Genomic DNA, 12,267 nt, shown 5'->3' on the forward strand with positions numbered 1-12,267 from the left:
CCTGCTAAATTAGAATAGCCTTCTATAAATAGTCTGAATTTGGTTTCATCACGAGATAAACAGTTCAGACACTTTAGGCCAACTTCCAAAATTAGAATTGTATACAATAAAGGAACTAGAAAGAGCAAAACAAATAGCAAATTTAGCAAACAAACAATGCAACTTACTTTAATGTTACTTTTACTTATGGAGGCTAATATTAGCACCTTAAAAATACTGCTAACATCCTGACATTAAAGTAACACTTGTATTAAAAAAATGACATTTTGACACAGAAATGGGGCCATTATTGATCAGCAAACATGCACAGAAAAAATACTGGACTCAGAAATGCCACATGATCCTGTTACAGCTTTAAGCAAAACTTCAAACCTGCACGATGCTGTGCAAAAGAAACGGAAATACAGTATATTAGATGAATCAGAGTCTGTGAGAGTCTAACAAGTTTGAAAATCAATATTTGGTATGAGCACTGTTACTCTTCACCACAGCCTGAACTCTCTGAGATGGCCTTATTTTCTTTAAGTAGTCTTTAAGAATAGTTCTCCAGGCTTCTTGAAGGACATTCAGAGCTGTTCTTTGGATGTTGAATCCCACACTGCTTCAGTAATATTGAGGTCCGGGTTCTGGGGAAGCCAGTCCGTGACTGATAATGATTCATTGTATGTTTTTCTACCCAAGTATGTTTTTACTTCATTAGCAGTGTGTTTGGGATCATTATCATGAAAAATGAAGCCACTGCTGATAAGACTCTTTCTGCATAGCGGTCAAGAATATATAGTATTCTGTCCTTCCACTGAGCCCATTTCTGATGAGCCTTTGGTAAGCAGTAGATGGATCATCTGCAGGTCCTGCGTCAGGTTTTTGCTTGATGTTTTTATCCTGTTTCTTAACAGCGTGACTTTCAGATGCTGTTTATCTGTTGTAGATGTGTTTTAGAGCTATCAGCCAACAGTTTTTAGGCTTACAGCTTTGGGAGAGCACCTTGTTGGTGCAAAAATACTATTTTATGCCTGTCAAACTGTGTTATGTTTGCATATTTTGTACACACAGCCATTAATAGACAATAGTTTTTCTTTTTTCTTTTTTCCCCCCAGGAGAGATTTAAAAAATATTTTTGAAAGTCTTCAAGCTGAATATTATCAGAGTCTCAGATGAAATAAAATATTGTGGGTTTTGCAGACCCAGCAGTAATCTACCCACTGAGATCATTAACCTTGATTGCCCTTTAAAGAAGCACACAAAATCTAAAAGCCTTGAAAAATGCTTTTCACACTATGAGTTTTACTTTTGGATGCATTTCATGCAGTGTATTGAGTTTCACGTTTTTGTTATAGTTTCACAATGATTGGGTTAAAAACTGGAATGGCTGTCATGTCTGGGCCTCTGCTGCCACCGTGTGTAAAGAAAAAATACCTGCACCCTGAAAAGTCATTAAGTGCTTAGCAGGAAGTGAACTGTGATCAAGCTAAAATTAATTCACAATTTAGATAATTCACACCAAAAAGGTGAAAACGAAAAGGCATTTAGTGCATTTAACCCCCCCAAAAACTTATATCTGGTGACTGTGGACCTGAATACAATGAATTTAAAGTTATATTCAAGAAACTAGTTTGACAGGATTTGAGCTTTGTGATGTTTTTTGACATGTCTAAACAATGTTCCAATAAAAGGCCTGAAGAGTGCCAAGAAAATGTCCCTCTCATCATTACATCATCACCACCAGCCTGAACCACTGATACAAGGAAGGACGAATCCAGCTTTTCATGCTGTTGACACCAATTTCTGACCCCACCATTTAATTATGACAGCAGAAATTGAGACTCATCGGATAGATATTATCTATTTTTCTGCAAACCCCAGAGATGGTAATGTGGGAAACTCGGGCCAGCCCATCAGGTGCCAAACTCACTTAAACCACCTGTCTTCCCCATTCTGCTGCTCGGTTTGAGGTTTAGCTGATCATCTTTACCATGTTTAAATGCCTAAATGCACTGAGTTGCTCCCATTTGATTGGCTGACTTGTCAAGGAAGGAGGAAGGAAGAGGAAAGACCAGTTATTCTTACTGTAACCCAGTGGCTCAACCCTCAGTGATGCGTCATCGTGGTCCGTTTTATTGGAAAACACTTATGACATTTTATGGGTACAAAAGATCGTTTATTGTAGGAGAGTTTCATGTGGTCTGCTGTGGTGTTTTAAATCACTGAAACAGTCTGTTATCGAGGGAATGAGACTTTACATTCAAACTTGACCCATGTGAACTTAATTTCCAATAAATGGCGGTTTCAAACGTACTTTTCTGAGACGGTGGTTGAAAAATTAACCTAACAGCTGATGAGGAAGAATGGATCATTAACCTTATATAAGTGCCAGCTTAGATATTGATTGACTGAATAACTGAAAGTGTTTGCAAAGGCTTTTTCAGAAAAGAGGATGAGAATGAGCTCACTGGGATCTGTTGTGGGAGATTTTAATTCTGCATCACATAGCAAAGCTAGGTTAGACCTGATAACCATGTAGGGAGGAACAGGGAGTGTGGAGAGTACAGTTTGTCCTGCTTGACTCTGACCGAGCAGGACTGGGTCAGAAAGGACAGAGAGTGCTGAGCTGATTTCACCTGTATCGCAAATCAGGCTTTTGGGCTTAACCCTCAAGCAACTAAAATATTTTAGTGACTAAAATAATCAAGTGACTTCGCTTTGTTTCATACAGAAGTACTGTTTTGTTTATCATACTTGTACTGTTTCCTTTATCTGTGACATTTATTCTTATAATATGATTTTCAAGGGGTTTGAATCCACCGTCCGGTGTGTGTGTAGTCTCCATATGCTGTCCATGTCTGGGTGGGTTCTCTCCAGGTACTCGGAGATCCTCCCACAGTCCAAAACATGCAGTTACAGTATGGGATTAGCTTCACTGCTAATTCTGAATTGGCCATAAGTGTGAATGTGAGTGCAAATGGTTTTCTGCACCCCGCCTCTCACCCTGTGGCAGCTGGGATATGCTCCATGTTTTCAAGTTAACTAGTAAACCCAACTCATCTCCTTCAGCTGAGCTGTTTGCATCCTCGTGTTGTGCATCAAGTATCCTCAAGGCTTCTCCTGCAGTCAATCTTGCTACCTCATTTCATGATCTAGTGTAAACATATGGCTGGGTCGCTGGCGGGTTAAATGAACTGCACCTGCTCTTGTTATTCTGAAATGGACCTGTTCTGCTTATCCTTATTTTCTGTCATTTGTGTAGCCTCTTAGAATGCTCGTATTAAACAAGGTGAAAGTCTGAAATAATGAGATTGTTGTTTTTCATATCCTTGATTTGTCTTAGGTGATAAAGACCCTTCTTGTTTAAATCCTGTCATTGCACGGGGCAGCCAATCAGAAGAACGGTGACTTAAAATCCAAGTATTTACTCTTGTACTGTCAGTATTTACAAGTTCCAGAAGGGCTGGCACGTATGACAAATCTGACTCTGAAGTACTGCCCTCTCTCTCTCTTTTTGACTTTTATTTCTATGGCACATGCACTCTGATACCAGCAGTGATCATGTTTACCACCACTTACCAACAGCAGCACTGCTTTAGAACAGAAACCATCCAGTCATCGCAAAGATCACGGCTCCTCGAGTTAGTTTAATACTTAATATTAATGTTTTAATGTTGTTTTCTTTTAAAATGAAAGGTAACAGTTTTACATATCATATCATATCATATCATATCATATCATATCATATCATATCATATCATATATCATATCATATATGTAAAAATAAAAATATGGAACTGGAAAAAATGATAACAGATCCACTTCTGTTAATTAGTAGATGCTATATTCTTTCCCAGGCTGTTTCTGTTTCTAGGGGTCGCTAGTTATTATACCATTTTAAGTGACTTTAACTTGGAAGTTCACACACTGTGCTATACTAAGTAAATAGAAACAGACTGGGCCATTCTGTTCTCCTCTGGGAGGTCTGCCTCTATCACATTAGACCTATCTGGCTCCTTTGGAAAGCATGAACAAACAGGAACACTTTAAATGCAGCGCCCACTTGACTGTTTCCATGCAGTGCAGCGCAGTGACAGCCATTTTTTTTCAGAGAGCACAGATTAGTTCAGGTGTGTCTTGGCTTAACCATTAAACCCTGGCTTTATCCAGTTAAATCCTCTGCCGACCTCTTTAGATCGGTGAATGCTGGGACCTTGGCCTGAGCTTTTACAGCATTGTGTTATTCTGCTTTTTGTTTTCTGGGAAAAATGTTGGAAAAGATCTTGCTCCTGCTCAGTTTGTCATTTTCTGTGGCGGAAGAGCTCTGTAAACCAGGTAAGGCTCTTAAAATGTAACTTTTGGTCAAATATTGTGTGTTCACATTAAAAAAAATACATAAATTCATTAATATGAGTAAACACAGGCTTTGTGTACAGGAGTTTTATCCCTTCTTAGCCCAGCAGTCAGTGTGGAATGCAGCTTCTAATCTAGTTACTGGAACAAAGTCAGATTAGACACATAACTTAGCATTTACCTCATAACAAGGGTTTCATTCATTCCATCGTGGTTGTAGACTTGAACAATGATCCTAAAATTGCTAATCTACAACCAAACTATGAGGAAATAGCTGAGAGAGACTAAATTTGATGCTGCTGCTCTTGGGATTCAGTCTGTCAGCACAGGAAAGATACACTGCAGCAGCTACACTTCTCATCTAAAGCCTAGCACAGCAATTCATGGCACGCAGAAGACATTTCAGTCTGTTTTATCTTTATAGGTGTTGGAGAAGCCTACAAAGTTCGATTCAGCATCAAAACCGCACTGGGAGATCAAGCTGTATGTATATATTTAAATATTCCTCCACATTCTGAGATCGCTCTTTCTGCCATAAACAGCTCTGACTTCATAATATTAAAAACAGGAATGCAATCCCATTCCCTAAAAAATGTGAATGTTTTGTGAATTGTAAATAAAGAAAGTAATGATTTCCAACCTATATTTACAAAGAAAATGTGATGGAACTGAGAAATGTGATCATTCATGTCCAGCATTACAATCAGTTGAAGTTCCAGGTGCAACAATAGACCGGAAAAGTTGTGTAATGCTAAAAAAAAAAACAAGCAAAAAACCCCCAAAGACCTGCTTTGGACACATCTTAGTAATTAGATGAACAGGATTAAGTATAAAAAACCATGCTAGGCAGGGTAAGTCTTTCAGAACACAGGGAGAATTTCAATACTCTGGCACAGATTTGTGGAACAAAGAGAGAATTTTAATCTTCTACAGTACACTGATCATAGATAATATCATCAATGTTTCAGAGAATCCAGCAAAATCTCTGTACGCAAGAGAAAAGGGCTGAAAATCACTGAATGGCTGTCATCGTCATGCCCTCAGAGAACACTTTAATATAAATCAGACATGAATCTGGAGTGAACATCACCACATGGGCTCAGGAATACTTTTGAAAGTTCAAAGTGTACTACGCAAATAAAAAATACATGCAGAAACAAGATCCAGAGATGCTGCTGTCTCCGTTTATGTAGCTCATTCAAAAGAGATTGAGACAAAGAGGAAAAACCTCCTGAACAGCTTTCCTCTTTATTATCTGTGATGGCACTGAGTGCTTTTGTGAAGATACCATGGGCAACTTGCAAATCTTTAAATGCACCATTGAAACTCAATGATGCACTCACTAGCCACTTTATTAGGACCTGCTTCTATCTGCCTTAATCCTTTATCTCAACAAAGCGATGAAAACATTTCTTCAGAGTTTTATGCAGCGACTGCAAATGTTTATACGCACATCCATTATGTGAATCTCCCTTTGCACATTCCAAAGGTGTCTGTTGGGCTGGGATCTGGTGACTGTGGAGGTTATTTGAGTACAGTGAACTCACTGTCATGCTCAAGGAACCAGTTTGAGATGATCTGAACTTTGTGGCTGGCTTGTTATTCTGTTGAAAGCAGCCATTAGAAGATGGGCACACTGTGGTCATGAAGGGATAGATGCTGTCAGCAACAATGCTCAAGCAGGATGTGACCTTTAAATTTAGCACTAAAAGCACCAGAGTGTGCCAAAAAATATTTCCCACCCTATTACAACACCAGGAGCATCCTGAACTGTTGATACACAGCAGTATGGATCCATGTGTTCATATCATTTAGACCAGGGGTGTCGAGCTCCAGGCCTCTAGGGCCGGTGTCCTGCAGGTTTCAGATATCACCCTGGGTCAACACACCTGAATCAAATGATTAGTTCATTACCAGGCCTCTGGAGAACTTCAAGACATGTTAAGGGGGTAATTTAGCCATTTAAATCAACTGTTATGGATCAAGGACACATCTAAAACCTGCAGGACACCGGCCCTTGAGGCCTGGAGTTGGACACCCCTGATTTAGACCTTATTAATGCTCATCTTTCTAATCTTCTATTGTCCAATTCCGGTGAGTCAGTGTGAGCTGTAGCCTTAGTTTCCTGCTCTTATCTGACAGGAGTGCTTCCTGGTGTGGTCTTCTGCTTTCTGCTTCAAGATTTGGCGTGCTATGCGTCCAGAGATGCTCTTCTGCGTGGTTGTAACTAGTAGTTATGAGTTGCTTTTGCCTTCCTGTTAACTCAAAGCAGTCTGGCCGTTGTTCTCTGACCCTTAGCATAAACAAGGCATTTTCACATAGAGAACTACTGCTTACAGGATATTTTCTCTCTGTTTTTGAACTGTTTTTTGTTACAGATGGTTGTGTGTGAACATCTAAGCAGAACCCGGACATGTGGCATAAAAAGCCAAAGACATGCATGCTTGCATGCGGTTGGACAATTAGATATGTATGTTAATGAGCAGTTAAACAGATGTACCTAATAAGGTGGTCATGATTGCATACGCAGATTTTAAAATTGAAAGTCTTGCTTATTTCAGCAAGAAAATGCCAAACCACGTATGTTGGGTAGTGCAGCAGATAAAATCGAGAATCAAGAGATTAAACGGTCTGTTCAGACCTGTTAGGCATTATAACCATTCTGCACATCATGAAGGAACAAATATGACAGAGGAGGCCTCAAATATCAGCAGGGATACAGCAGCAGTAAGTGTTTGGAAATTTCCAAATACTTACAGAGGGAGTAGAAATGCTACTTTTCCAATTTAAATGCAACTTGCTGATGGTATGAAATTTAAGAAACACACACACCCACACACCCACACACACACACACACACACACACACACACACACACACACACACACACACACACACACACACACACACACACATTAACTAATTTCCAAATCATTAACTTCTGCTTTTATTAATATTTTACATGCCATCATTTTAGAGTCATGGTTACAATCAAGTACTTAATATTATACAGATTTGTCTTAAAGTGCATGTGACTGCTTAATATGAGGCCAAGGTCTATGTGGCAAACAGTTAACCTTTGCTGAAAAACAGTCCCTAATCTGGTGTTGCTGATATTGCAGTATCCCTGGAACAAAAATGAAATGTTCCTTTTCCGGGCAGCTCTGGCTTTTGCCATGAGGGATTACACTAACGGAGAAGAATTTGGGTAAGACTATGTTTTTGTGTTATCTGTTCTTAAACAGTTGTAAAAACATAATAGAACATCTCTTAACACGATAGGTGACTCACAGTTTATAACTTCGCTTTTATTGTCTTGTAAAACTTCACCAGGGTTTCAGACATCCATCCGTGTAACGAGACTCAGAGAGTGTCCTTCTGGTTTGTGGTGACGAGGCCGAACACCATGGATCTTGTTGATAAAGGAACTGTGGAGATGGCTATAAAGTAATCGCATGCTACAGTTTTAGTTATTGGTACTATTGTTGGTATATTTTCTTATTAGCTGGATTTAAATAATGGATGTTAAAGTATTTTTTAAACATTTATTACCCATTTTATCATTTCCTAGAAAATTCTAAAATGACTAATAACTAATGGGGTTTCCAAATCAATATAAATGGGAGCGTAATTATGTTCCCAATGAATGTTTGGCTCACATATGGTGCAAAAGTGCAGCTTTCTAGATTATGTAGCGCAGGAACAGGTGTGTTGTGACATTTTTTATATTTTGCTTTAACGCGTGTGCCTGTGTCATGGCTTTTGGTTACTCTCTCACACAAGATTTGCCACTGCCAGAGGTTTGTTTTCTTTTGAACCAACCTAAACCATAAACCACAAACCTGATCACTAACCTTAACGCTTCAAACACTTTGCTTTCAAACACCATCTATTTTATGTATGCCTGCATGAGCAGGTTTACCCTGGGTTATGCGGTGTGGCCATAGAAACTAAGTCGATCCCTTTTATTTTTATGAAGTAACAGGTTATTTTTGTACTTAAGTAAACATAATTTCCCTCATGTAGGTAAGGAGCATTCTCATTTAAACGTTTCCATCCATCACACTTTTAGGGACTGGTCACCAGTCCATTACAGGGGAAACACGGAGAGAGAGATGACTGTTCACACTCACATTCAAGCCTGCTGTCTCCTTGGATTGTGAGAGGAATCCAGGAGTGACAGGAGAGAAGCCACACAAGCAGGGGTACAATATGCGATGTCTACAGTAAAAAGCCTCAACCAGCCATTAACATCCACTATTTTAATGGATCACAATAACTGATACAAATAGCAGTAGAATTTATTTAAAAAGCAAACAAATATTTTTGGTAACCAAAAAAAAAAAAAAAAAAGCGCCAAACAAATCCTCTGTTTCTACTGTAAATACATGTGTTATGTAGAGCAGCATAACTTAACGCAGGTGCTCTTCACCATTTTTGGATTTTTATTTACGGTTAGCATTTATGAAGCTCAAATTTTGTATGGCACCGAACCACTACTCCTTTGTACTGGGACAAGTTACTTTATAAATGTTTGGTCAACTAGCGTGTTTATTTCCAGCTGGCATCTTATCTTTGGAGGTTTTCCAGCCTCACATCTAGGAGGAGACTCACAGGGAGACTTTGGAATCACAGATTTTCCAAGATTCTGGCACAAATTCACCAGCACCACAATTTATGTGGGAAGTCAGGGCATTTTGAAGCCTTTTTTCCTGTACAAGAACGATAAGGTCAGCTGATTAAAAAAAATGTTTTAAAATTGTAGTTTGAATTCAAACTACAGCCTATGTTTTTATACAGTTTAATACCTGTAAGAATGCATTGATTACTATTTCTGATCCTCGGCAGCCTTGGCCCACTTCAGTAGCTTCTGTGTCCAGCTTGTACAGCAGGTCCTGCAGAGGAACTGGCCAACTGCAAACTAACTTAATGGGTTCGCAGTGTGTATACCACTCACTGTTGAGGCACTGCTGTGTTAACTTGGCATACTTTCACCACCTCCTCTTGTCTGCCTCCTTAATGCATTCGTTTCAGGGGATGCTAAGCTCTAAGACGACAAACTGGTTTCAAAGCTTCCAAAAAACAGTTCCAGCCCCAGGTCAACCTAAAAGTTAAAAACAGTTTTATCACTCATGATAAAAAATGCTTTTGTGTGTGACTCATCAGTTTTAAGAAGTACTTAGAGATCCCCTGGAGGATGTACTGAAGTGAGAAATGACCCTGACCGGAGAAAGGAGTTTAAAATCGGCTATATTTAAGCATTACTGAAACAATGTTGCATGAACACATGGAGCAAAAGTGTGACTTTAACATCCGCATACTTGTGTTTTTGACACAAAGTTGCAAATCCTTAAATATTTGGTCAATGGAACACTTTGTGATTTTGTCTCTGCGCACCACTACAGTGGATTTTATCTGGATATGATTAAAATGCAGCTTTAATTAAAGCTGCATTAACCTCAATTGCAGCCACTTTCATGTATTGTCTCTATTTTCAGAGTAATTGGACAACTGACTGTGAAGTAGTTGAGAAATAACTTGCATTTTGTCGCTTTAACTCTCAACATGATGTCCAAAGACAAGTGAAAGAGGCCATCATTAGGCTTGGAAAATCTAAATAAACCCATCAGGGAGATAGAAAAAAGCTTCAGGAGTTTTTTTGTTTTTTTTTTAAAAGAATGAATGCACAGACCAGCTCAGTAACACCAAAAGACCCTAAAGACCACAGAAGATAACTGATGAAGTGCATGATGACATTCTTGTTTCTAAAGTTAAGAAAATCTTTGGACAACCAGAACGATGGGAAGAGAAAAGTATTTCTAGATCTACTGGATTTAATCAACTTAGGTGGTGTAAAGAGGCAAAACTGTAAAAACTGTGTTGCTGTCCAGAGTCAGTGCAGTTTTGCCTTTTCCAGAATAATCATCTTAAATGAAATCTTTTCTTTTGTCCAATAGAAAGTCGAGAAATCGCATCAACGGTGCTTTTCTGCTAACAGATCAAACTCTGGAGTTCGATGGCATCTATCCCACTCTGACAGCACCGGTGTCCCCTGACACCCCTCCGTGGCTCATTGTCTTTGGGGTGGTCATGGGTGCAGTTAGCGTCGGCATCATTGCCCTGCTTGTGTATCCTCTGGTCCAAAGAAAACTGTGAGCAGATGACTGTGGATGTATTTAATTTAGCTTTTTGAAAATATGATAACTGAGCTTCATTTGATCTGCTCATTCTTTTTCTAGGAAGAAAAACAAGGATGCAGATGACGAGGACAGTGACGAAGAGACAGGGGTGAAAACGGCTGAAAACGGTGCAAATGATGGTATTTATAACTCGACGTTCTCGGACGATGAGCGATTCACGCAGATGTAAAGCGCTCTTATAAAAAACACTCTGCCGTGCAACAGTGTGAAAAATAATGTGATTTTCTTTGAAGTTTCTAATTTAATTCATTTCAGTTTTGACATGTGAATTTGCTGGGCCTTTCAATACAATAATCACATGCTGCCTTAAATAAATAGTGTTTCACACTATTTAACTGCCGTTTTACAAATAAATGTGTGTTTTTTTTCCCTCAACCAAAGTGTTGAAGGATGATTTATCAAAGATCTCTGTATGACAGGGTGTGTTAAGATATTTTGCCAAAGTGTGGTCTATATACTAACCATTTAAAACCAGTCAAATGGTCCCATTTATGAAGAAGGCCCATTCCTACATTTGTAAGTCTAGGAGGCCTGGCTTTATGATGACCTTTGAAGGAATTTAATAAAATACTCTGTTAAAACACTCACGGTTCCTTATCTGCACTCTGTGTTGGTACAAAGTTTCAAGATTATGTGTGAACAGGTGTTTAAACTGCAATGTTTGACTTGCTGTATTCTGCCTCCCTGCAGAGCATTTGGAGAAAAGTAACAGGGCATTTCCCTCAAATGATTTAACACCGGTGACCTTTCACAGGGAGTAAAGTGTTACCAGTAATTCTGGTAAAGAGTCTGGTCATATTACTGGTATTTCCGAGTAACATAAAAGACATTATTAAAGAGAGCGATGTGACACTCTGTAGATTTTTCTTCAGGGTTCTTAGAGTTCTGTAAAGATGTTGAATATCCCACTCCTCTCACCAAAGAGCCAATCAACAGCTAAACCTAGAAACATACGAGCCAATCATGATGCAGCATTGACTCAGTAGCACTTGACAGCTCTGTGCTGGCAGGTAAATCCACTTGTTAATGAAATTGTAGCTTGTATGCAGCTGCAGTCGTTCGGTGCTCTCATGGGATCAGCAGAGATGATGATTTTGTTGGCACTTGTTGGATTAAGACTAATAAAGTCTTAATGCTGCTGAACTTTCACTGATGCTGAAAAAAGAGCTTTATAGCTTATCTGGTGCAAATTCACCAAACATTTTGAACATTTTTAAAAATCACATTTGATATTTGGTTTCATAAATGCAGTTTTGATGCCACAATGGTAACATTTATGGATGTCTATCTTTAGAGAGGGGCAATAGCACCACTAAATAGGCACTTCTAAGTTAACATTTGGTAAAAGTAAATGACCTGGTTCTTATATAGAGCTGTTCTACTCTGCTTGAGCACTCAAAGCACTTTGTTCAACTTGCCTCATTCGTCCATTCACAAAAACACTTTTTGCATGCCTAAGTGGTTTCTATCTAATATTCACACTCAAATGAACTCTTTGAGAGCAACTTGGTGTTCAGTAACTTGCCCAAGGATACTTTGACTTAGTGACTAACTCAGAAATAATTCCAGTTGATGGTATTCTAATTTACAGAATAATTACAGTTTATTAAACATTCATATGGCTCTAAGGGTTGTGGTAACTTTTCCAAATCTGTTTTTGACTTTGAATAAAATTATACAGATAAATAATCTGACTAACTGGAAAATATTTTTATTTATATGTACGCAGGCT

General features: G+C 38.8%; 1 protein-coding gene across 1 annotated transcript; it reads left to right on the forward strand.

Moving 5' to 3' along the window:
* Nucleotides 1–4,073: 4,073 nt before the first annotated feature.
* Nucleotides 4,074–11,749, forward strand: cltrn (collectrin, amino acid transport regulator). Its single transcript, XM_063467795.1, has 6 exons — nucleotides 4,074–4,317; nucleotides 4,760–4,818; nucleotides 7,458–7,543; nucleotides 7,669–7,782; nucleotides 10,293–10,487; nucleotides 10,575–11,749. Exons 1-6 carry the CDS (start codon nucleotides 4,251–4,253, stop codon nucleotides 10,702–10,704), a joined length of 651 nt encoding a protein of 216 aa, XP_063323865.1. The 5' UTR covers nucleotides 4,074–4,250; the 3' UTR covers nucleotides 10,705–11,749.
* Nucleotides 11,750–12,267: the final 518 nt, after the last annotated feature.

The sequence above is a fragment of the Pelmatolapia mariae genome, linkage group LG23 (genome assembly GCF_036321145.2).
Source record: "Pelmatolapia mariae isolate MD_Pm_ZW linkage group LG23, Pm_UMD_F_2, whole genome shotgun sequence".
Taxonomy (NCBI): Eukaryota; Metazoa; Chordata; class Actinopteri; order Cichliformes; family Cichlidae; genus Pelmatolapia; species Pelmatolapia mariae.

What these genes read in the sequence shown, in the direction of transcription:
- cltrn (XM_063467795.1), top strand. Translation starts at nt 4,251, where the DNA reads ATGTTGGAAAAGATCTTGCTCCTGCTCAGTTTGTCATTTTCTGTGGCG. An exon ending in ACTGTGGAGATGGCTATAAA is followed by an intron (nt 7,783 to 10,292) that starts GTAATCGCATGC and finishes TTTGTCCAATAG; the next exon opens with AAAGTCGAGAAATCGCATCA. An exon ending in CCTCTGGTCCAAAGAAAACT is followed by an intron (nt 10,488 to 10,574) that starts GTGAGCAGATGA and finishes TTCTTTTTCTAG; the next exon opens with GAAGAAAAACAAGGATGCAG.